Below are 27,465 nucleotides of genomic sequence, written 5' to 3' on the forward strand. Positions count from 1 at the left end.
TAAACGAGCGCTGCTGCGATCTCCCTTGCAAAATTCACGTTACTGCCGTATACCTGCGTGGTATATTCCTTTATTTTTTTATCGGCGGCACGATCGAGGGTGAAATACTAAAATAATTACAACGAAGTGAGCCCACATAAATCGCGCTTCATTTAAAAGCTCGTATTTTTAAGGATTGCAACACGAGCGAGAAAATGAGCGAGTGAAAGGGTTGAAGGTCGCGTAGAGGGGAGATATTATTGTGGAAAACCGAGGATACAAATATGAGATTCCAAGTGTTGGATAAATGCTTTGTACTATCGATTAAGGCACGTCCAAGCGAATAAAATGTTTCCTCCTCCTTGCCTAATCACTATGTCGCAAAATTTATTACAATAAAAGAATACTGATAAGCACGCATAGGTTATTTCATTTCATATTTACAGCGTTTTAATTCTCTCACAGTTAATAATTTTTAATTTTCAAATAGACGAGAGAGTGTTTAGACTGTGTAATAGTATTTACTTCTGGTGCACAAATAGTCAATTGCGACAATATTTATCTTTGTTAAATGTAATAATACGAGGAATGACGAAGATAAAATAAAAATTGGAATTACAAAAGTTTAGTAGGCATAAAAATTTTTATTCTATATTTACAAAATCTTATAATATTTTTCTATTTAATTTGGAATAATTTTTTCATGTTTTTTTTTTTTTTTTTTTTTTTTTTTTTTTTTGTAAATAGTCAACTATGTAAGTTTAGTTTACATTTTGCTTAATTATTACCAATTACAAAATATCAGTTCATTCATATATGTTACGTATTTCAGTATCATAAATTACTTTACTAATCTTAAAGTTGAAATAAAAATAAAGGCTTAAATAATAAAAAAATTAATAAAATATATTAATATTTTTATAATTTATATTTATTTTATATTTATTTTAATTATAATATTAATATAATTATATAATTAAATATAATTCTTTTTTTATTCTTGCTGTTTTTTACATTTCGTTATTATCATTTTAAGTATTATGTAAGCTGTAATATAATGATAAGAATTGTCAATACGATGACAATGAAGTTGATATCAATTGAAATGAAAATATCACTTATTTATTGTGAAAAGTGTATACTGCAGGTATAAATGAATGATTATTACTTTAAACAAATTTCCTACATTGGGCTATAATATTGTTAACAATATAAATTGAAACCTATCGAATTTCTTTGTTAATATAAATAAATTATTGCCAAATGATTAATTGTCGTAATAATAATAATAATAATAATGATAATAATATTAATAGTAATGATAATGATAAGAGCAATAATAATAATAATAATAATAATAATAATAATAATAATAATAATTGTAAATTGTAAATTGTAAAATGTAATAATTTGTAAATTTAAAAGTGTTATGTATGGTAATAGATATTGATAAGCGAACGAGTGACTTATACTTAATATATTGTAATTTTATAAGAAAAGACAATCGTAGCTAGAGATCTGGGATTAGGCGACGAGAAACAAGTATGAAATATTTTATATCAATCGAGACATTCATTATAATGTAAATAGAATGTGCAAGAAAGGGGAATAATTCTATTTAGTAAGTGATATCAAAGTACATTCCGCCGTTAATAGGTGAGTTCATGAATTATGAGTGCGTCGGGGAATGGAGAAAGCCTGGAACAACTAATTATAAAGGTAAAAAGAAAAGTGGACGTAAACAGGAAAGCAGTGGTGAGTTGAAGGTAAAGGGGCGAGCCAAAGCGGCAAGTTAGAGAAAAAAGTAGAGTTTGGTTGGTCTTGGGTTGGCGGGTGCTGGGGCTTGGAAGCTCGGTGTTGGCGCTTGGGGGCCGAAGACGAGTCGTCGCGCAGCTGCTATCGTCGCTCTCAACTCTTAATAATTTAGCGCTGCTCAATTCGCAATGCCGCGTCCGTACTCTCCGCATCTTCGCTCCGGGCTTTTGTCGTCCTGGGGCTCGGTCTCACGTATGCGCGGAGCCCCCATAAAGCAGAACTCGGGCCGCAAGATGCCGCGGTTAAATTTTTCATCCCCCGTCGTCGTCGTCGTCTCGTCAATTATGAAACCGGCCGGACTTCCACGTGGCGTGACGCGATTTTACTATCGCGAAAAGCCGCCTACATTATTTCAACGTCCTTAAACTGCAATGTTTTATCGCGGCTCCGCGCAGTTACGAGGCACTCGACGAACCTCGAGCGACTGCGTCGATTGGTCCATTTTAATCGAGCCCCTATCCCCCTATGGGCTCGCACCTACGACGACTCTCCTGCAGATCGATTAAAAATTTAAGTGACAATGTCGAGGATACGCGTTTAATATCACGCTCCGTGTTAATTGCGTATATTCACAATGTCTGACTAACTTCACATCGAGCCTTTAGCCTTACGGGCCAATGCAAGAAAATAGAGGGCCGCTTTTCTTTTCCTTTCTTGCTACTTCAACTCATTAATGAGGGGAATGTAAATTTTTATCTTCTAAAGGAAATTTATCCTTTAAATTTTTGTTTAATATATTTTTAATTGAATTTTAATAATAAATGTTTGCTAAAACTTATTAGTCAGGTTTCGCTCGCATGTACGTTAAGGGCAGTAGATTAAAAATGTATAAAATTGTAGGTAGAGAGCCATCGTAATAGCAACCGACAAGGATGATATTTCTTTATAAAAGGATCGGCCGCGAATATAGCGTATGAGATTTTTTTGTCGTGTTATTCTCAAGTTCGGACTAAGATTTGCGTGCCCATAATATGACATGCACATTAAAAATCTTATTTTGTCGTTGAAGAGCAACTGTTTATTATTATTTTAAGATACTAATCAATTGCTTTAAAAATCTTTCTAGATTATTATTAATTAACAATATATTATTCCTTAATTTTTATTAGAGGGATGGTTAGTATTATTATTATTATTATTATTATTATTATTATTATTATTATTATTATTATTATTATTATTATTATTGAAATCAATATATTACTATAAATATTGAATAAATATTGAAAATATTCATTTCTCTTGAGATTTTAATGCTTATTTTCAGTAAATTTTAAATACTTGGGATATAAGTATTATATATAAGATCAATTTTTCTGAAATAAATAATTTTTACCATAGAAAAATGCTCGTTTAAGGATTTTAAAATTACTCTTAAAGGCATATTAAAAATTATCCTATAATTATCATTGTAATTATCGTGATCAAATACAGAAGTAAGTTATTCTAATGCTGATTTAAGCCGGAAAAGCAATTCGTAAGAATAACATCTCATTTAATTATCGAAGCTTAATTAGATTTTTCTGCCAAAGGTTTAGATAAGTCGGTTAGTTCTATTTCCTCCTATTTCACCTCTCGTCGCTAATTGTTCTACCGTTAGTCCATCTGTTGTCTCTTTGTCTTTTCTTTCCTATACACCTCTACGTATACCACCTATGTAATTACATTTTCCTTGCTTTTTCTATCTTCATCGCTCTCATTACTTTTCACCTTATAATTATATACTATTCTATTTTTTATTTTACAGCTTTTACATCTTATCCGTATAAAGCACTCACCTTTCTTTACTACTTTATTCTCTCTTATATTTCTTTACTATTATACAATATTCAACACCGTTCTTTTTTTTTTTTTTTTTTTATATCTTATGTTAATACCTCTAAAACATTTAAGTCAAACATTTACACATTTCTTGTGCAGTATCTTACACTCAGTAGTACACAAAGCCTCTATATATTTCATTCCATTGCCGATCTCTTCTCTTATCCTAACTCGTTCAAGATAATTTCACCATAAAATTCGGTTTTCCGTACGCTTTTCCTATTCCGTTCATAATCAATTTTTTATATACTAGAATATATCTTAATTAAACGAATAATATATTATTTATAAATAATTCGATTGCTTGTACATAACATTTCTATCTTTAAAATAAATTGGTAAATGAATCTTCATTGCTACAGATTAATCAATTTTACTTAGATATAATTGAATATATTACAATATTTAGATCTTTCATATGAAGTTACATTACTTTTCTCCCACTAGGTTACTTAAAAAAAAATACAAGAACATATTTTTCATATTTTTATTGAAGAAATATTTTAATATTTTAATTGTACCTATGATAATTTATTGGTAAAAGTATTTTATTTATGATTTTCATTTTATAAACGTAAAAGTAATGGTTTTATTTTTAAAGTAGAATTTATCCTTTTGTAAATAATCAAATTATTCTTCAACGCTGTCTTTTTAGATAAAATTTCTTCATAAGAGCATCTGCTATATCAACGAATCTATCACTTTTCTTCCTATCGGATAAATCTATGTGTTATAATTTATAAATAAATGTTAATAATTATAAAGCTTAACTTTATCAATGAATAGAATAAAATCGTCATACAATGAAAACTATATTTTAAAAGAAAAGAGAAGAAGGGCAAATATTAAATAAAGATAGAAAATAGTTCTAAGAATATTCGCATTTTATAAAATTTATGATAGATAATGCATTGATGGCTTTGATTCATAAGTACAAGAATACATTGATTTTCAATAGCTATGGAAGCGCAACAGCTGAAATATTGATTTCTAGTTATTAATATACAGAACTTTATAATGTGGTTACAATAACTTTATTTCTATAGAATAAAATTAATCAACATATGCACATCCAACTTAATATATGAACAACTAAAGACATAATTATGAATAAACGTATAAAATTTTATATCTTATCTTGATAGTATTTTGTAATTCCTATTTTAACGCAATTACATATATTGATTGACTGGCTGGCGGCATGTTTAAGTTATTTCATGACTCTGCTACTTTATACTTCGATTGGTATATTGTTAACTTAATATAAATCTCATTAGCTAAGGTAAGTCTAAATTGCAATAGTTTTCACTCATTATCTAATATATTCACAAATAATAAAGAAAGATTATTTTTCTAAGAAATGTTTGTATTTTTTATGACCGTCTCCTTCGAATGTGAATAAACTCGAAAAAGAAATGAAATTCACAGTAAAATAGTGATTTCAGAATAGCCGTCATGTAATCTGTATCGCCATCATAGAATCGACGTCCCTTAAATTCTATAAAGTCCTGTGTTAAAAACTCAAAATGATATACTGAATATATTTAATACATTTCAAACTACAAAAATTTCTTAGAAAAATAATCTTTTTTTATTATTTGTGTATATATTAGATTATTATAAGTATTACATTGCTATAATTGTTAAATGTAAATTATAAAATTGTATGAAAATAGGTAAGACACATTCGAATAATTTTAGATAAAAATAATCGAAGGAAAAATTATGAAATTGAAATTTATTGATATTTAAAAAATTAGTATTTTATACTTCCTGAAATACTTCTTCTCATTTACACTATTCAAATTATGGATACGAAAAGCTTGACAAATTAAACTAACTTTTTAAGTTAATTTGATAAAGAGATAACCCGCCATTCTAATTGGAGCTGTGATAGTCATCGACAGTGCAACTGGTTGCAAGTTTTTCTAGCAAAAGACAAGTTGTTAGGTGAAGCACTTTTTGTCTTTATTGATTATTTTTAGGAAAATTTTGCTAATGTATTCAATTGTCCTTGTATAAAGCATTTCCTAAAACTGTGATTAACACATTTTATTAAATAGAGGTTCATTTATTATTGATTTTTAACAACAATTAAATATTTTATTTATTTGGGATGTGAAAATATTAAACTTTTTTTTTTTTTTTTTTGCTTAAATTTATAATCTGCAAATATTATTACACATCTTTTCAATATTCTAAAAATTGTATTTTTAAATATAATTTCATTGCCAATTGTATTCAATTATATTGAAATAATTCATCGTGTATCACATGTCTTTAAATATTATATATTAATTTAACCGAAGTTCGGCCCAATTCATTTTTCTATTGCTATTTTCTTAAAGCTTATAACAAGGATAAAATAAAAAATTGACAAATATCGAGGCACGTGGTGAGCATAGTACGATTAAGTGATAATTTTGTTCTTTTAAATTTACTGGTATGATCGACCTAAAATTATCAAACTTGAAACGACGATTATGCCATAAATAACATAATAAATGCTTTTAAGTTTCAAAATATTGACACCGTGGCAATACAAGTCGTGAAAATAAAAAAGTACGGATGAAATTATTATAATTAGCGCAAACATTTAGAGAAAAAATATTGTATAACATGTTACTACAAAAAAGTATAAATATGAATGTGAATTTACGACTTTCCGTAATTTATCAATCATAATTCCATTTCACTTCATAAACTTATATTTCCCCTTAAACCACATAATTTACAATACATATAAAAATATGAACAAGCGTATATTGAAACACGTATCCTCACTTTTCGCAGTTATTTTCTATTAGACAGACAAAACAAAGATATTGCATTCACATTTTATGATATATAACCGACAACGTCGATATACAAAATAAATAGCATAAATCGTATCCTTATAAAGCCAGTAAGATATAATTATTACTAATATTAATATTAATGTATATTCTTATATCTGAATTAAGAAATTTATATATTTTGATTTTTTATTAATTTTTTTATTGGCCGTGAAAATGATGTAAACTATAGCATAATATACTTATATACACTTATAATATACTTACATCAAATATTATATATATATATATATATATATATATATATATATACAAATTTCTATATTTACGATGCAATAAGATGTATCGATAGAATTTTTCATAACTATTAAAAAAACAAGCCAGTCCATCACATTATAAGAATGGATATGGAAAAATTGTAAAATAATTGGTAAAAGAAAAATACGATCAAGGCTTTCTTTCTCGTTTTGCATTCTTTTCAGTTTTGCAATTACAAAGTAGTTGTAATTTAAATATTCAAAGCTATTTATATATAACAATTATCTAGATTGTACGTAAGACTTAACACGCGACGTTAACGAAACTCAAATGCTTTATAGATATTTTATGTAGAAGCTGTTTCACAAAGTTACAAGGAGGTTTAATCTCTCGCTATTTTGAATTTTACGCCCGGAGACTATTTTCGTTAAAGCGAAGTCCGCGTGAAAACGAGTGAACCTTTAAAAGAAGTCATTAGAAAGTTGGCGTAATGACTAGCGCATTACGCGCGTATGAGCCATTCGTGCGCATTACGTGGGCGAACCTTCACGTCGCGATCCTCGTTGACGCGCGGCCACGCGATTATAGAGTCCTAGCCGGCATCCCCGGTCGTTCTCAATTACCCTTGTCGTGCACGATTACCTTGCATATAAGTGGAGAAGGCGAGGTACTCGAGAATATCAGGCTTGGATATGGTGGTACGATTTTGCTCCTCTTGTAGCCGGTCCATGGCCTCCTGCATCCAGAGCACAGTGTGATAATAGTCGCCGTTGTTATAGGACTGCCTGCCGAGCTCGAAGCAGTCGCCGGCTGAAAATGAAAAGCAATCCTCGCTTTAGAGGTCGGCACAATGGCAGCTCTTATTGCTGTTATTATTATGGGGAAGAACAGGTCAGGCGTTATATTTCTATATTTTCACCGGTTATCGTAAATCAACGACAAGCGCTTTCTCGATGCGAATGAATTCGCCAGTCGCTTTCCCTTGCGATTCCGAAGAGTCGTATGCAGAATGGGATATTTTCATGATCGTACTTGCTTACAAAAGTGCAATTTGTGGAGGATTTGAGAATACGCGGTATTTTCAAAGTGTTTGATTGCAAAAAATTTGTAGCAAATTTTCAAAGACGCATCAAAGAAATACTACGCAATAATAACGTAATACGACCGGTTTAATATCTTGAATAAGTGAGCATTAAACACGTCACAATATTAGATTACTTATATGATTATTTGCAAGAATTTTCTACTACATTAGTCATTAATAACAATCGTTATAATTAAATAAGACACAAAATTATGTCGATGATTTTATTAAATGACATTAAAAATGATAAGATTTGGATATGTAAAAATATGGATTTGTATAAAAGTTTGAACCGAATTTCCGATAATAACAAGTGATGTACATTAAATGCTATATTAACAATTTTTTTTTTTCATTACTTGAATTTCAATATGGGCTGTTAGTTATGGAACTTCTGCCGATTTAATAATTAAACAAACGATCGATCGTATAAACATTTTTTTAATTCATAACTCAGTGCTCTTGATTTTGCAGAATATGTCCTCCGCCGCCGCCCCCCCCCTCCCTACGCACACACGCATACATATATAATGTAACAGTGTTAAAGTTCTTTGTAATAAATAGAATTATTCACGTGTTGCATTCTTTTATATAAAACTAATATTTTTATTTTATTTATTCTTTTATTTTATTTAGTTTTTGTATCCATCGCTTAAATCAATCTCCTAAAATTTCATTAAAACAACGTGATTATTAGTGCAAGAATATTTTTAAAATTGTGCTTCAAATTTTTTTTTTTTTTTATTTTTTATTTTTTATATTTAGACAATATTTGTCATTCCGTTTCGAAATAAAAAAAAAATCACGAGCATACTCTTTTCTTTTCTTTTCTTCGTGAAATCGATATATTTTTTATTTAAAAGACCAAGTATTTGCAGTATATTTGTAAATATAATAGAATAAATTTTAAACATGAATTATTTCAATTAATAAAACATAATAGGGACGTATGCATTTTTCAATACCGATTATTTACATTTATACAACATACTATATTAATGTAGATGTTGAACTTTAAACAGAAGAAAACTTGAATAATCTCGAATTTAATTTCATTAAATTCAGTTAAAAAAGAATTTTGTTAACGGAATTTTAAAGAAAGATTAAGTGAAGACGGATTTCAAAATCAACACACGCACGCACATATATATTTACAAAATTGTTTTTTTAATAAACATTGTGCATTTTTTGTTTTTCAAATTATCAAAAAATTTAGAATTGTAAGTTTCTTCTTTTTCATTGACGTAGTTAATAAAATTAAGAAAAATTAGGAAATTAATTGTAATAATTTTTTTTTCATATTTACATACAAATAAAGAAAAATTTCTATATATGTAATTTATTTTATATTATACGATGTACAATAAGAATTGGCAATACTAATCGATATATTACAAAATATAAAGCACTGCTTTATAATATTCAAAATTAATATATGAGTTTTTTAATATCAAGATGATATTGCAAGATTATTAGTATTTAAGGCTTATTATTATAATTTATAATATTTCATCACAATTCATTATATGATAATTTTGTTCAGATAATGTACATTTCATCGGACTTAATTCATTTGAAGATTAGTTTATTTTAAAAATTTTCTACATTATACTCCAAAGCTTTAATAAATTTCATAGCAAAGATTAAAATTCTAAATAGTTATTATATGCGTAATAAAAGCAAAATTGCTATATGCTAATATTTACAACACACTTTGCACTTTTAATGAAAAAATTTATTACGAGGTTCAAATATTTTAACCATTAAAAATCTTGTTCTTCTGTAAAATTTTGTGTTTTATAAATATAAGCGAATAGAGGATTCATTTTTTTTTTTTTTATGGAAGATTAAATACAGTTGCAAATGAAAATTTCTTCCAGTACTAAGTACTTCCAGTGAAATTAATTTATTAAAAACTTTTTGCATTTTTCAAATATGCGTAAAAGAATTAATGTAAAATATACTTTTTTTTTTAGAATATGCAGACAATTGTTTATATGATTGTAAGACCTTATTCTATTTTACACATTATATTCTCTTTGCTCTTGTTCTAAATGTTTTAATCAACATCGATTCGATCTGTTAAGCGAAGAGTTTTGAACAATTTTCGGGCAAGGGGTAACAATGATATTTGCTCAAACTGGACATCGGAATCTCAGTTGGCTGATGAAAAATACAAGATTGAAGTCCACATTTGCAATAAAATATCAAACTATATAATTATGCCATAAAAATTCAATGTGATACGCGGGCTATAAATCCGGAGCGATACTTCATAGAATTAATATAGCTAGAGTTTGACAAGTATTGCGATGATTTTTTCAAGGATAAAGTACGTATGTATTATTATGATGGAAAAATATTTCAATAATAGTTTAAAAATCTCCGGCTCGGTTACTCATTATTTTCTGTTTTTCATTAGTAATATTTTCATTAGATGAACATAATGAATTTATAAAACTGTGATTTCATAAAACAGTGCAATATCTAACGCCGTTTAAATTTCCATTAAGATTCATAATAATGTTACATGCGGTTTATTTATCGTTAATGTTTAATTCATTAAAATAAGGTAATTAGTATATTTACATATAAATGATAGAATTAGGATTTTCGTTTTGTTTTTGGTTAAATCGATCCTTAATATTTTGTTAAGAGCTAACAATTTCAAGTCTTATTTATTTAAGAGAATTAAAACCCAGTAATGTCGTGTTTGCGAATTGAGTAGACTTGAATAATATATACAGGCAAATTAAAAAATACTTTGATGAATTTTAATACGAATAGTAATTATGAGTTTCGCGCAGAATTCTTAATTGTGCTGTAAAGAGTTGAGAGTGAAATATGCGATTTATTAATGTCAAATTGAAATTTTAGTTTGTTATTTAAATATATCAATTTTCTTTATTGTTTTATTCATCTCATTTTCTAAATTAATTGGTTTATACCAACGCTAATTTACCATTCTGTTAAAATTAATAAAATTATTACGTGATAAAAATGATGTATATTGTGAAAAAGTTGGTCGGCAAAATTTTATAGAAATATAAATAAAATTTCAGTAGCTCGTGAATCAAGAATTTTTTAAAGAATGGGGGGCGCAAATACAGTGAATTGAATATTTCCAATGTCGACCAATAAAGGCTGTGATAAAAAAATAGAAGTAGACGTTTAATAAAATCGATATAGCTTTTATTGGATTGCCAAAAGAATAAAAAAATCTTATTTAATTTTTGTTTTACATTAATCAGGCATAATGTGTTTGCCTGACAACCATCCATTTTCGATAATCGAACTATGTAATAATAAACTATTCTCTCCTCTTTCCTATTATTTATTAAGTTTGATATAAATAAGAAAAATGCGCGATCGAGACGTAGAGGATTGATTAATCCTCTCTGTTGCAGCAACGTCAATGTAATTATAGTTAGTTATTTGAGTTTCGGTAGCCCCATTAGCGACTTATATTTTTATAATTGGAAAAATTTAAGTAGTTAAAATGGAAGGGAAGAGAAGACTGTTTTCGTGAGCCGCGGTATTAAGTTTTGCTTTCTCGTGCCCTCGATAGGCTAGTAATAATTAAAAATCTTAGGATTGGAAATATGAGACACGGGAAAAGAAATTGCAGAGAGTCGGAGAGGGGGGCGCGGGTATTTTCCTCTGGCTTATCAAGCGCTCGGGAAGAAAATGCGAGGTAATCGAGTAATGGACGGGATGGGATTTCAAGGAGTACGGAAAGGAGATTAGACAGCAATACAAATATGCGGACTCGACACACTCACCCGATAACCCGGTGCTGTACTGCACACCGTTGAGGACGCCTCTGGCAACCTGAGCCGTCTCGAGCTTGTAAGTATCCTGTAGCCTCATTAGTGCGACGGCGGCACCATTGAGGTCTTCCTCGGTCGGGAATTTTAGGTCGCTACGAGAATTCGTGATATTGGCAACGAAGGCCTTGCCGACGTCCTCGGTAATTAATTCCTCGACCCGCCTCCAGTCGGTCGTCAGTCGCTTCACCAGCAGATAAGCGTTTATCGGATTCGACAGGTACTGCTGGATGTTGCGCGAGGCTTCCTCGTGCTCGCGCGCATAATCCTCCACGTTTCTGTGAACAGTTAAGACATATAGTTTCTCTCTCTCTCTCTCTCTCTCTCTCTCTCTCTCTCTCTCTCTCTCTCTATTTGCATATCATAATATTTAAACTATAAGGTAATAACCAATGGATAATAACAACAATGCGCGCGCTGTAAGCCTTATACGGCTTTATGTGTTGAAGGTGCGCGCGTGCATGTGTCTGAGGGTAGGAGGGTTGTGTCTCCGATTTAGCGACTTTGACAAACTATCCTTACGGATGAATGTGTCTTAGCTAAGCCCAAAATATCTCCGAGAGAGCGCATCGATGCGCCCGGACGTACGTATGTATGTGTGTTTGCGTGGAATCTGAGCGCCTACTAGTATACGCTGTCGTATATGCATAGGGATAGGAGATGCGGCTTTTGCCTCGCTATGTATTTCTATAGTTTAGTCGAGGGCAACGTGTTTCATCATTTTGCAATCAATTAATTTAGGATATACTGATATGATATGCAGCGAGGGTATGCAGACTCAAAGACCGTCGTAAATCATTAAGAAAAAGCATGTTCTATTTGTTATTTACTTGCGACTGCATTATCTGGCTTATTTAGACAAATTAAAAGTAAAAGACGAATACAAAGTAAAATTATAATTTTCTTCCAATATAATGAATTAAGCGGCACCTTCGACCTTCATAATAACATTTCTCTAAAGAATGGTCTGCAATTATTCTTCATACAGTTATGCAATGGCGAACATAAAGCTTAGAAAAGTGCGGGAAAAGAGGTGGAAAAGAGGTGGAAAAGAGGTGGAAAAGAGGTGGAAAAGAGGTGGAAAAGAGGTGGAAAAGAGGTGGAAAAGAGGTTGGAAAAGAGAAAGAGGTGGAAAAGAGGTGGAAAAGAGGTGGAAAAGAGCTGGCTCATAGAGCCTTCGTCATAAATAAACGATCATATTTCTTTCAGTTCTCTAAAATTGTATTATTATTTAATTCTTTTGTTAGATATAAATCATCTAAAAACTGACTCTATTTCCATTTATTATATTTATATGTTTTAAATAAACTGTACAAATTTTTTTTAAGAAAAATAATATTCATTGTTATGTAGGATTTGTACAGGTAATGTCTGAATTATAATCAAATATATTCTGAAGTAATAAGCTATGAAAGTAATTGTTCGAGCACAAATGAATAACTGCATGTTAATATTGTATCATCAACAAAAGGATTTGATAAAACTTTTTCAATTATTAGAATAATGAAATTTTATGTATTATCATCTATTTTCTTTTATAGTAATTTCATACATTAATATCGCATATGTGCATATATACATACGCGCGCGCACACACACACACACACACACACACACATATCGATTTGAATTATTTAAATAAGTATTATTAACATTATTAGAACTATCGTTTACGTCTCATACACGCCACACACATACGTCATCTACATAGACTAAATTTCTTCTTCTGAAATATTTTATTAATTTTTAAATTTAGTTAAAGAAAAATATTCTTTACTTCATAAGAAATAAAGTTATTATAAAGCAACAACTTGATTAATGAAATTAAATACAATGATAAGGCATTACCCAATACAAGTTAAATTCTACGTTTTGTTAAATCATTAGTTCACATTTCGTTTATTAACACTCAAATGATGTCGGGTTACCGGTGGATCGGCTAGTACGAGAAATGGAGTTCTGCAGTTATTTAGCGTGATAGTAGCCAGCTCATTAATATTTAATTGTCAGGGTTATGCCACGCTCATTGGGAATCGGCGCGACTGAATTCTACGACTAATAATTTATCCTCGGTGCCTTCGCAGCAGTTCCTCTCTAATAGCAAAATAGGAAGGGGTTGACCAACTCTATGGCCACTCGTTACATAGTTATTACAAAGGCCGACGCAAACCTCCCTAGGGTTTTATCTGTACTATTCCGAATGGATAGTTATTCAGAGATAGTTACTATATCAAATAAGCTATGAAAAATCTTTGTTAATATATAAGATCACAAGAATAATATTGATTCACGTTGAAATAAATAATAGAAACATTAAATATGTAAATATGTTTCATTATTTCACATAGAGCGTAGAGCTGGAAAAAAGTCAATTTCTAGAATACGTAACATACAACTATGTCGTTATATATGTATTTCTAACGTATATATTATTACACGACAACTCTATGGATTACTTCATTGAAATGATTATAGTATATATTTTATATTTTTTCAATTAATTTCAGAATAAAAAGTAATTTTTTTCCCCCTTATGTCGAATAATAGATATGTGCTTAGTAATTTCTATTTAAAAATAGAAGAAAACTTTCTATCTGCTTCTTAATTTTTACCCTTATAATAATTTTTTCTAATTATATAACAATTTTTTACCTTAAAAGTAATTATTATATTGTTTGCATTAATTTTTTCATAGTAATTTTCATATTCTTAATTTAATTAATAATCACTGCTTAAAGTATAAATAATAAATAGAAATAGTTTATACATTTTATAAATAAAAATTTTGAACAATTATAAATCATTCACAACAGTGATGAAAATTACAATAACAAAAATTTATTAATGAGCCTATAATACTTGTCTTGAATCTTTTGAAAAATAATAATGAAAATAAGATCAAAAAAATTATGATCATTAAAAAAGTGTATCAGTCGATGAAAGCGCTATTTTTTATATTCTTAAGGTATTAATACCTTAAAAGGATGATTTTTTCTTGATTCAAGTATTCGATTTCAACTAAATGAAAATTTTGAATAAAATTCATTGTTTGGTGAAAAATAATGATGATATAAAAATTGATAGAATCGAGCTCGGCACAATAAATCGAGCATATTAGGATTAAATTTACAGTATTATCGAATTTATAATTTTCTATAAAGCTTATGCTTATTAGTAATTTTTTTCTATGAAGAAATATGAATAGTTAAAAAAAAAAGATAATGTAAAAATGTTATGTATTTATAAATTGTAAACGAATCAAATATAAAAACTTATATCTAATTAATTCTAAATACAATTTTATATTATTGTTTTTTTAGTATCTTGTACGTTATGGAAATCGAGTTTTCATAATTTTCAATTTAGGCCTATAATTATGTTAAAAAAAAATTTAATAAAGAGGTAAAAGAGGTGAAGTATATGGAAAATGGATAAACATATGTCTCGTGAATTCGGGACTTTCCGATTTTACGATGAATTCATTCTTCTATTGTACTTCACCCATATGTTTTATTACTGTTTTTCCAATATTACAATTGCAGCACGAAAGTGAGTATAGCACGTAACATTACAGCAAGTATCAACATTTTTTTCATAATCAATAAATGCAGAATGAAACTAATGTTATATTAAAATTATAATGAAAAATAAATATTATTAAATGTTAAGGAGAAAATATAAAAATGCTTGCCCCCTCCCCCCCCCCCCCACCCAAATTGTAATTAGAAATATACATCCAGTATAGCATTGTTTTTAAAATGTATATTGCATAATTACTGAATAATACAACAATGATTTTGAAATCAATAAAAATGCGTATTTTGCAGAAAAGTACGTTTTTCTACGTAGAAATTGAAATAAATGTTCAAAGTATTACAAAATTAAATATCGTTTAAATTGAATTCTAAAATAAACAATTAAATGAATAAAAGGCATTCGTTGGTTCATGTAACAACGATAATTTTGTAAAAAAAAAAAAAAAAAGGTTTCATTGTATTTTAAATTACCACAATATTAATAATTTGAAAAGAATTTGATTTTTAGTTTTGCACAGGTTTGATTGTAAAAAGAAATAATTGTTTTTATTTCCTTTAAATAATATGCCGAAACTTCCTTCAAATACAAATGGAATTTTCTATTAAAGTAAAAATATCAACACATCACGAATAATAGCGGTTGTTGTATTTCTAAATAATATAGTAAAAATGTATTTAAAAATTTTCGCGATCTAACTTTTCTTCTATGATGTCAAGTTTTCCAATATCAAATGAAAGTAATCATATACTTGGAACTTCTTTGCACATACTACCTATTGACCAATATTTCAGAATATTTGGAAAGTTCGATATATTGTAAGTAGTCGTAATGATTGAATACTGATTTATTTATTTTACATAAAATAGAATTATTGTACTATATCAAATTATTTTAAAAAGTTTTGATATGTAAATAACGTGATTATTAAATATTAAATTGACATTTATATTTATAATACATAATAAATACATAAATTTCATTTAATTTTTTTTTTAATTATTGATAAATTTTACATAAAATTATTTTAGTTAAAATCGATAAATATATATATATATATATATATATATATATATATATATATATATTAACTATTAGTAATCGGTATTTATTAATTTAATAATAGAATGAGTTCGGAGGCAATGATTTTCCATGATTAAATTGTTATGCACGATGATCGAGAGTTAAATTATAATATGCGAATATTGATGGATTGCAAATTATTTATTAAAATCTTTTATAATTTCATTATTTGATTGTATATTTCAAAATTGATAAATAAATAAATGTTATATATTATGATGTAAAAGTTATAATATATATTAAAATATTAATATTTATTAATATTTATTAAAAGTATTATATTTTTATGTTAAAACTATAATTTGACGTAGTTGTGGTTCAAATAATATAAAAGTAAATAATGTAATTAATTACTAAATTTCAAATATATTTTAATTAATAATTTTGCATCACTAATTTATAGAATTTAAAAATATAATAAAGTCCATATCGTAAAGATTAACGACTTATATACTAGTAAGATGATTTTTTAAATGGTTTTTATGTCTTATAAAAAAATTTTAATTAATGTAGAAATTCAACTTTTTTTTTTTTATTAAATTATAATGTATGATTATAGTATAGTATTTTTAAAATAAATTATAATTAGTAGAATATAAAATCAATTGAATTTGATTATCGTCAATATTAAACTATAAAGTCGTAAATAATACAAAGGGGAATCTTCAATAACAAAAATATTCAACCACTTTATATTTCTGTATTCAAGTAATTTATCCGAATACATTACGAAATTTCGAACAATATAACATTTATTCTTCTGTTTAAAATATAAAGAAAATACTTTTTAAATATTACAATAACTTTGATGTGAATCATAAAATAAAGTTATATAAAAACTCATTATGACATTGATAAACTAGAATAATATTTTACGGATATATTATTTTGAAGATGCCCTTTCATTTTTCTTCGACATTTATTTTTTATAATTCAATTCTTAAGTGAAACCTTTAATTCTCCAAAGTTTTTAATCGGTTTAATGAACTTTTCTTTTACGACCACAATATAATATTTTTTATATATCCACATGAAATAATTTCACGACTTTGTCCTTAAACCGGGTAAAAAAATTTTCGTTTGAATTTATAACTTTATTATGGAATAGAATTACAAGCTAAATAATAGCCAGTGATCACTTACGTTTATAAAATTATGAATTTGTGACAATTAATAAAAGTAAAACTTCATATGGCAGTTAGAAAATAATTATGCGAATGGCTCTCTTTGCAACTTCAGGCATGTAAAATAAAAAAGGGTCGTTTCATTTTCCAAGTAATTTCGTTCATAGTACGTGAATACGTTATTGTAATAGACGGTGAAATAATGATTATAAAATGTCAATGGCCTTATCGATACGTGGAGCGCGTTCTCCGAAAGAATTTTTAAAACTCCCATAAAGGCCTGATAACCAGATTGTACAAAATGAAATCAAGAGTGGCTCCGATCTCGATCCAATAACGAACTACATTACCTGACTAACCAACTCAACCACCCAGAGCTCTTCTATATGCAAAAAGGAGAGCAGAAAATGAGAAGGAACGTAAAATTCTTCGATGCCAAGCAGCTTGAACAAGGCAAAAGGGTAGAGGGTCGAGAGAGCAGGGCGACGGCTATCATCTCTGACCCCTTCCAAACCATTGCTCGCTTTGCCGTTGAGTAGCGTTGAGCTTATTCGACGAGTTATTCGACGCGCCGTAGAGTGAGAGATAGAGAGAAAGATAGAGAGAGAGATAGAGAGAGAGAGATAGAGAGAGAGATAGAGAGAGAGAGAGAGAGAGAGAAGCCATTGACATTCGCGCGACTTCCTACCCATCGAGGCACCCGTACCCATGCGAGCCCGAACCCAACGGCCCAGGAGGAGACAGGGGCGGTGGTGGAGGCAGAGATGGAGGTGGAGCGTTTTTATCCGTTTAACCCGAGGGGTCGCTCGGGCGCGGCGACGAACCGGCCTCCTCCGCGTCCCAAGCTCCATTATCTTAATTGCTACCATCGGTGAAACGACTTTTGGCGAGCCGATCAGCCGCCGTGGAATAAAGCGAAAGGGAACCGAGAGCCTGACGGTGAACTCGCGGGGGAGACATTATTATCGGGGATTCCGATCGTACGATCGCCGGAATCAAAGCGAGACGACGTTGCCAAGGAGTAAGGTGTGTTCGAGTATGCCAGGAGACGTGGAAAAACGCCGACTGCTAAAGAAAAGGGATCGGAATTTTTCAACGACTGCAATTAAATCGGATAATGTGTATCGTTGCTGATCAAGCGCCGAGGAATATTCGATAATACGAATATGTTTTCGTTAGACGCTTTACCAATAAGAACAACTACATTATTGCAATAAGGAAATAAACATTACGTGAGACTCGCATGCATTTCTTGCGTCGCAAAGTTTCATTTATTTTACTAGGTGTGTCTGTGCGTGTGTGTGTCTGTGTGCGTGTGTGCGTGTGTGTGTGTGTGTGTGTGCGCGCGCGCGCGTGCGCGTGCGTGTGTGTGTGTTTGTACTGTGAAATACTAAACTGATTATTAAAAGGCATCATATTTTATAATAAAAACCAAAAGTTTTATAAATAATTACTAAATATTAATATAAATTAGAAGCTAAATGAAAATATTAAAATCTGCACCTAATATCTGACTTTGTATTCATTATGTAGTTATTGCCGGTAATATGAAGCGAAAAAATATAATGAGAATAGATTGCTAAGCAACAAGAGTCATGACTCGTAGTAAATTAACGATATTAGAAATATAAGAGGTTTATGCATATATTTGTAGTAAACTAACGAAATGATCCAATACAAAAAAAATTAAAACTAATTGTATTAGTTATCTTAAAATATACTTAAATAGTATTATAGTTATGAAGTCTTGTTATTATAAAATATCTTATATTTATCAACAATAAAGTAGCTAATAAATTGTTAATGGTCATTATATTTCATTCATACATTTAATCTAATAATGTTCGTTTCAATTAAAATTGAGATTTTTTTTTTTAAAGATAAGCTGTACATGATAATTGAGTATAATGGAAAATAAACAGTGCAGAGAATGAATTTTCTATGATTATCTCTAACATTTTTCCAAAATACATTTTAACGTGATTCTGTAAAATGATGAAATAATTAAAATAAATATCCTAATAAAATAAAATAAAATCCTAACTGATTTACTAGATTTATTTATATATGTATTGGTTAATAAGCAATTCTACTGTATTAGCTTGAGTGTGTACAAACATTTGTACGCGTATAATTTTCAATATTCAGTCGTTTACAGTTGTAGTACATTCGAAATATAAATTCGTGTTTCCGCCAGAATCATAAAAAAAAAATATTTAATTTAAAATTTTTTATATTTTTAACGTTCTTCCTTTCATTATCGTGGCATTAATACGATAATATGATGGATTATACACTACATTTAACCATTTATCACTCCGAGTTTATAATATTATATATATTTATATACTGCTTTCTTTAAGTTTATAGCGATAATTAATTACATTAAACCCGACAATTCTATTTATAATCATTCCATTTGCATTTTATAAAAATGTATTCCCAATTATATAAAGGTTACAGGTTAAAATGAGTATATTTATTAAAAACAAAATGTCAATTATTATTGTAGACTATTAGAATATTCTAGAAATGTCAACAATTTTGATATTGGAAAAAAACTTTGGCGTATCATTTATTTAAATTACTGAAAAAGTATAACGCAAGCTTATGCAAATATAAATCATTGGGTAAATAAAATTTACATCTATCTGTTATTTGAATATACAAAAAGTAGAAAATATTACTCTATAAAATTTCTCAGCAAGTATTCTCTCCCATTAATTACTCAAACTGCTATTCTGAAGATAAATTTCTGGGTTGGCCAATGCGTTTCTAAACAGCCAAATCTCCCACCTATAGTACGATACAGGTATTGCAGATAAAGGAGGGGTGAGCGAATAAAAGAGAGAGATACACAGAGAGAGAGAGAGAGAGAGAGAGAGAGAGAGAGAGATTGCGACAAAAATTGATATATTTGCATAATAATAATACCAATGAGAATAGTGGTATTTGTTATGACATTCATAGTTGGAGACTTTATACATAAAATTAAAATTTTTTCTTTTATTATTTCATTAGTTTTTACATACTCAAATACATTCATTTTTTTTATTAGTACACGCATACAAATAATTTTAATATTAAATTTTTTATGTCATTCAAAAGTTGAAGGTTTTACAAAATAATTTTCTTTATCAATGCTTTACTAAGATTTACTAAGATTATGATAAACAATGTATTAAATTGATCAAAGTTTAATAGCTTTTATGTAATACCTTTTATTGACAATTACATTATATAATCTAAATTTCCTATCTACAATAAAATATTAATAATATTAATAATAATAATAATAATAATAATAATAATAATAATAAAAAATAATAATCAAATATAGAGATGTCTAATATTATATTTTAAATAAATGTACTATCACCTTACTAATCTAAATAATTACATATTAAATTATTAAAATGTATTAGACATAATTCTAGGTACGAATTACGTCAAAGCAAAATATATATATATATATATATATATATATATATATAGATATATAAAGAAATATTTATTGTGTTTGGTATTGAATCATTTTTATTCCTGTCTTAAAGAGACAAGAGAACTTTTTTTTAGTTGAGATCTTTGTTTACTATATAATTCATTTTTTATATACAGCAATCACAGTATATTATTTTACTTAAAAAATATTTATTTGGTTAGGAAAAAGTATTATGAAATAAGATTGTAAATTAATTAAAAATAAAAAGTTCTAATTGTCGTTAATAAATATAAATATATATATATATATATATATATATATATATATAAGTAAATATTAAAATATTTAAAGCTATTTATTTATACTACTGTTACTTTGATATTATATGAATAAAAATTGAAAACAATATTTGTCAAAGTACTTAAACAAAATGTTCTATTATTATCTTATAATATTTGTGAAAAGTAATTAATAATGTTGTGAATTGTTGACACGCTCTTACAATCCATATTCACGATTATATTTTCAAATTAAAGCAAAATATATATATATATATATATATATATTGTTGTAGATATTTTCTTAATAAGTAGATTTTATAATAATTTGCAACGTCATGATGCTGAAATATATTTCTACGGTATTTATTGTTCGTTTATTGCAAATAGTTCGTTATTTCTCTATATTCTATATTTCTATATTTTTGTCTACTTTTTATACAACTGTCTAAATATTATTGATTAATTCTATTTTTTTTTTTTTTAACTTATTAATTTCCCTGTCAGAATAGAAATTAATTTACAAATAAAGTTAATCAATGTTTACTTAAATTGTTGACAAACAATATAATAAAAATAATGAGATTTTATTTTATTTGCTCTAAATAAGTCTAAAGTCATATTGATTAAAAGTTTATAGGAATATGTGCTTGAGATAACAATTATCACATGTCTCAGAATAGGCTTAATTGAGTGCACATAAGTTTACAAAAACAATTGTAACAATTATGTAATTGAGTTACATAATTAGAGAAGCTTTCGTCAAATTACGCGAGGCAATGAATGAAAATGTAATATTATTTAGTATCTTATTTCTTGTAAAATTAAAAAAGTTATAGATTCGAATTAGAACAATTTAGTCCATTGATAAATTATAGAATTTTTATGGTAATGATGATGTTCAAATTTAGTAGGAAATATAACATATGTTTATAGAATTTAAAGAAAGTAAAAAAATATGCTCCATAACTGATACTTGATTATAGAAAGAGTGAAATATTGGAGGAGATGGACAATAATTGTTATTATTGTTAAGATATGTTAAATTATATAGCGCATAATATGGTAAGCGATACAATTTTCGCCTTCAATATACATATTTTGCATTGTACGCGGTTTATAGACAATTTAAATTAAGTTGACGATATATTTTAATAATCTTAATAAGACGTAGATGAAATTTTAATAAATTACACATAATAAATATTTACATTATTATGTAATACGGAGCTTAAAGTATCTCATCAATTAAATATTAAACTCTGATAAATAGATTTAGTCAATAAATAGTAAATAAATCCTCATGTTAGTGCATTGCTATGAAAATCGTTACTATTTCGAAGGGCTGTAATGTATATATAAATACATAGTGGAAAAGAGAGAAGAAAGAAGAAGAGGGTATACGTGGATATCATTGACGTGGCGCTTTAGACAAATTTTATTACATTAGACAACGACGTCTTGATTTTTCAACTATTTTTAGTATGCATTTTTTTTTTCTCTAATAGATTTTAAAATATATTGTTGCTTTTGTTAAAATATTTATTGTTTTTGTTAACTAAACTTTATCCTTCCAACGATATTAATGAAACATATTTAGATATTTATTTTTAAATAAGATAAATATTTTCATTATTTAATATTGTGAAAATATTTGTAACGGCTCGTTGAAACTAAATATTAAACTACTCGAAAATTTATATAAAAATTTTTTTATTTTTTTAAAGTGCAATTTTAATGTTTCCATTTATATAGATTTTTTCTTCATACATTTAAATGAATTCGTCATTATTGAATAACAGCTATACAAAGTTACATTATTTGTGTGCAGAAAGATAATGTGAATGACAACGACAATTTTCATTATTTTTTTTTATAATGAATCGATACCTCTATTATCATTTGCCTACACTATCATTCCACCTATATATTATAATGTTTAATTACAAAATCGTTATAACATTGTTAATAAAATCCATATAAGATTCTATATTTAAATGAATGTTTATTAACATTGGATGATTAGGTCCGAGCTGTTCTGGACATGTGCCTATGTTAATAGCTACAAGAATGTTGTTATGTAAAACTGGACCGCCACTGTCACCCTAAAAAATGAAATTTTCTTATAAATTTGCTCACATGCTCGATAATAATCATATACGTGTATATATTTTGTTTTAATTTCCATCCGTTTTTTTTTTTCGTTAATAACAGGAATGTTTAGATAAATTTCAAAAGCAATAATATTTACGTTATTCAAGATTGCAAAAGAATCCGTGATACTACATAGGTATCGACGGGACACAGGAGTCCAGTTCACTTGCAACCTCATAATTCTCTCGATGCAGTCCGAGTGGCTTATAATTGTCAATGTGGCATACTTTAGAATCGAAGGATTATATAAATCAGATAATGGACTCCAGCCTGCTGTTGTAATTTCTCTCCCATATAGTCTACCATTTGGCGTTGCTGCAATAGTCGCTGGATTACAGTTTACACTTTCGATTAACTAAACAATGTTTTAATTCTATTTTAAAGGTAATCTTTACATAACGCATAGGCATATATATACGCACGTGGTCATGCACGCGCGCACACACAAAAGAACAATGTTTAAACTTATCAAAAAGCTAAATCGATTCAGTTAGAGTATTGTCTTCATTTTTTATTGTTTAATACACAGGATCATGATTGATATTTTATATATATGAGAAACAAAAACTATGTAGATAAATTATGCTAATCCAATTAATTTCCAAGTAAAAAGATAACATTCTCATATTTCTTTAATGCAAATTATAAGTTAAATGTTTTTCTAACTATTTTTATTTACTATATAATATCGCAATCATTATATTTACAATAATTTTGAATGATAATAATTGGCTCTATCAACTCCGCTACTCTTCTCTAATTAAAGCAAAAAAATAATAATAATAGCGGCATTCAATTTGTTGTTCCACTATCATATAATCATTGGCTTGATTAGTTACATATCTATTTTGCAAAAACTCGCAAGAATTATCTCTCGGATGAATAAGCAAGAAAATTTGTGACTGCCATGTGAGACCTGAGCACGATTTCAAAAAAAAAAACCACTTTTTTCCCTCATGGGTCTTGATCGTCGCTCCGATCCTCTTCCTTCATTCCGTCTGCACGGGTGCTGTTTCAATCAGGAATCCCAGCATTATTTCTGGTCGACTCCCAAGACACTGTCGCTCCAGTTGCAGGGATTTTACACCTCCGCTGGCACCAAATGCCGCATACTAGTTGGATATAAATTGAACGCCTGCCGCCTGTCCCTCTAAGAAAATTCTTCCATTTCGTTTTTTTTTCAAGGATACGAGGATATTTACGAAGCGGGGACCGAAAGTATAAGCGTACCGGGTATTTTCAATAATTTGATCACTATTGATATCAATTCGCCATGACTGAATTTACATTTGCCTTTATTCGAATTTTTTATAATTAATCGCGCCCACCTCACATTAACGACGAATTTATTCATTTTAAGTCACTAGTATTAAATTATTCGTTATAACATTTGACAAATCATTGCACATTCTTCATCATTTAATTACAACAGAATAAATTAATATAATCATCTCGAATATTAATACATGTGTGATGTGTGTGCGCGCGCGCGCGCGCAAACGAATATATCTATTTAATAGTTAGCGTCTTTTATTTTCAAGTAAGTGCAAAGATAGATTCGCCATCAATGAAATTATGTATATTTTAACTTCGTTTCATTTCCAAGACACAGTAATACTTTTCACCTTTTTCAAAAGCTATGATTTTAAGCTTGAGAACTTTTGAAGATATAGATAAGTTTGTACTATATTATTTTCACATTCAAGTTCAGCATTTATACTATTCACAATAATAATAATAATAATAATAATAATAATAACAATAATAATAATAATAATAATAATAATAATAATAATGATAATGATAATGATAATAATAATAATGATAATAATAATAATAATAATATTAATCGTTTGGCTTTATCAAAAGGTAAATCTCTTCGTACCGGTTATAATTCTTAAGTTTTAATTATTATATTTTTCGGACAAATAAATTATAGATTTAATGAGAATAATTTCATGTTAATTAATTAATAATCTAAATATTTTTCATGTTAAAATAAATAAATTTTGTGTTTTCATGATTTAATCACGAGCTTTTAATACTCGACTAAAGTAATATATAACGTTAAAGAAATCCTAATATTTAATTACGAAGATTTTAGATGATATCTATTAAAAAAATAATCCTATAACAATATTGTTAAAACTATTCGTTTTCTCATTATTTTAAGCATAATATTATAAAATATTACAGATTTATAAAGTTTCATTCACATAAAAGAATATATTAAGATAATAATTTATAATTTAAAAAATTGTTATTTGTTTTATTACATGTTTGATGTGTGAATTCGTTTGTGTATGTATATTATGTAAATATATGTGTATTGTATTTTGCAAGATTTTATAATAATAGCAGAGTTAAGTAATACCTTAATTAAATAAAAAATAAAAAAAAAAAATGAAATAGCTGCTAAATATATAGATTTTAAAAATACCTTTTATACGAATGGATTGAATTTTTTTAACAATTATGTAATAGTCAATTATATTTTTAACTCGCAATCTAGTTAATCTCGACATAAAGAAAGAAAATTTATCGCTTATTAGAAATATATTATATTGAGTTTAAAAACTTTTTCAATTTAATCAACTGTATTAATGATTATTCAAATGTTCTCATGTCTTTATATTTAGTTTTAGCGCTTCAGAAATTTATGCAAGGAAATGCATGGAATTTTTCGTATGAATGTTTTTTATTATGAAAAAAGTATTCTACTTAACATCTGCTAGAATGTACAATAAAACTATACTAAAATTATATTAAAACTTTTGTTACAAATGTTTTATATAAAAGATTAAAACACGGATATATTTGTATTAAAAAAAATGGAGCTTAATTCTGATATATATTAATTACAATTTAAAAACACTGTACCTTTAAAACAGCAATATCATTTGTTTCATGTTTCATGCGAATACGATTGTCACGAGCCCATTGGTTATATACTATTATTTCTAAAACATTGTGTTCCGTACTACATCTTATATTTACAGATCCGATCATAACGCGGATATCGGTATTATGTACATTATTTACACAATGTGCAGCAGTTAGAACATCGATAGTAGTTATAAGTGTCCCAGTGCATATATGATTATTTTCCATATTATTATAATCAGTACGGCCATCCATATTCAGAATTGATACAATTGGAAGAAATGTACCTTCATCTGCGACCATAACATGTTCACCGTACAATGGCTTTGAATTGACAAATTTGTATTTATTATCTAAGTGGATAAAATTGTAACTATAGTAGGCACATAAAAGTATAATTAACATGTTCTTTAAGCTTTGGTGTTTTTATATTTTATTATCTTACTTACTAAAATTCACATATTGAATAAGAAAAAAGTATGCGCAAAATTTGTCAATAAGCATATTAATAATAAAAACTCTAACATTTATTAACAAATTTAACTAATTTATTGATATTAACTACTAAATTTAAACAAACATTTAATGTAAAAATATGATATATTTAAACAAAATTAACGTTTCTTACTGCTGAACTATAAAATTTATCAGAATCGTTACCAATGTAATTGCTCACTTGTGCGCAATTCCAGATATATCTTATCTTTTATTATATTTCACTTCCATATGTTTATACTTAAAAATTGAAATTTTATTAAATTACTGTACTACTATTTTTTTAAGTGTATAATACTTTATCGAATCCAAGTTATTCAATAGATAAAATGGATGCTTTCGATTATTGTTATGGACGTTGCAATGGACACAAAGCTGTTGTCTCGAACGCCTTTTTGATAAATTTAATGTGTTGCTGGTCGTGAAAAAGAAAAAAAAAAAAGGTTTTGACGAACCGGATTTCCATCTCCATTGAAGATATAATGAAATTTTTGAGATTATAAGTATAAAAAAAAATTGTATTTAAAGGGTGTGCTAATGAAACATTAGTAATAACCATAAAAATTAAACTTCCGTAAATTTCGGTTTAACTCCAAGGAAGGTTCTATTGACAGTGCTGAAGTAAGATTCTGATCCTACGTGATCGAAAACAAGGATTATTCGAAGGATTATTGGAAGAAAAATTTTTCCTTTAAAGCGGAAAATAGCGTTGACTATTATCAATGTACTTAGAAATGTTTTGAGATAAACATGAGGAAGAGATCGTTTGAAATGAATGAACGGTTTGGTACTAATAACATCCCATATATAGAATATGAGTGTTGAACATTTATGATAAAAAAAAAAAAATAATAAAAAAAACGAAGCAGAAAAGTAACTGTAGTTATGCTTAG

The 27,465-nt window shown here is 27.8% G+C and overlaps 1 protein-coding gene across 1 annotated transcript in view; it reads right to left on the reverse strand.

The window, feature by feature from the left end:
- Positions 1–27,465, reverse strand: part of PH4alphaEFB (prolyl 4-hydroxylase subunit alpha-1) — a 75,090-nt gene that overhangs the window by 8,593 nt on the left and 39,032 nt on the right. The window contains exons 2-3 of the mRNA XM_011501131.1: positions 11,535–11,857; positions 7,311–7,478 (exon numbers count right to left, since the gene is read on the reverse strand). Coding sequence (XP_011499433.1) covers positions 7,311–7,478; positions 11,535–11,857 — 491 coding nt within the window. The remainder of the gene's footprint in view (positions 1–7,310; positions 7,479–11,534; positions 11,858–27,465) is intronic.

This window comes from Ceratosolen solmsi, unplaced genomic scaffold, assembly GCF_000503995.2.
Source record: "Ceratosolen solmsi marchali unplaced genomic scaffold, CerSol_1.0 scaffold57, whole genome shotgun sequence".
Classification (NCBI taxonomy): domain Eukaryota; kingdom Metazoa; phylum Arthropoda; class Insecta; order Hymenoptera; family Agaonidae; genus Ceratosolen; species Ceratosolen solmsi.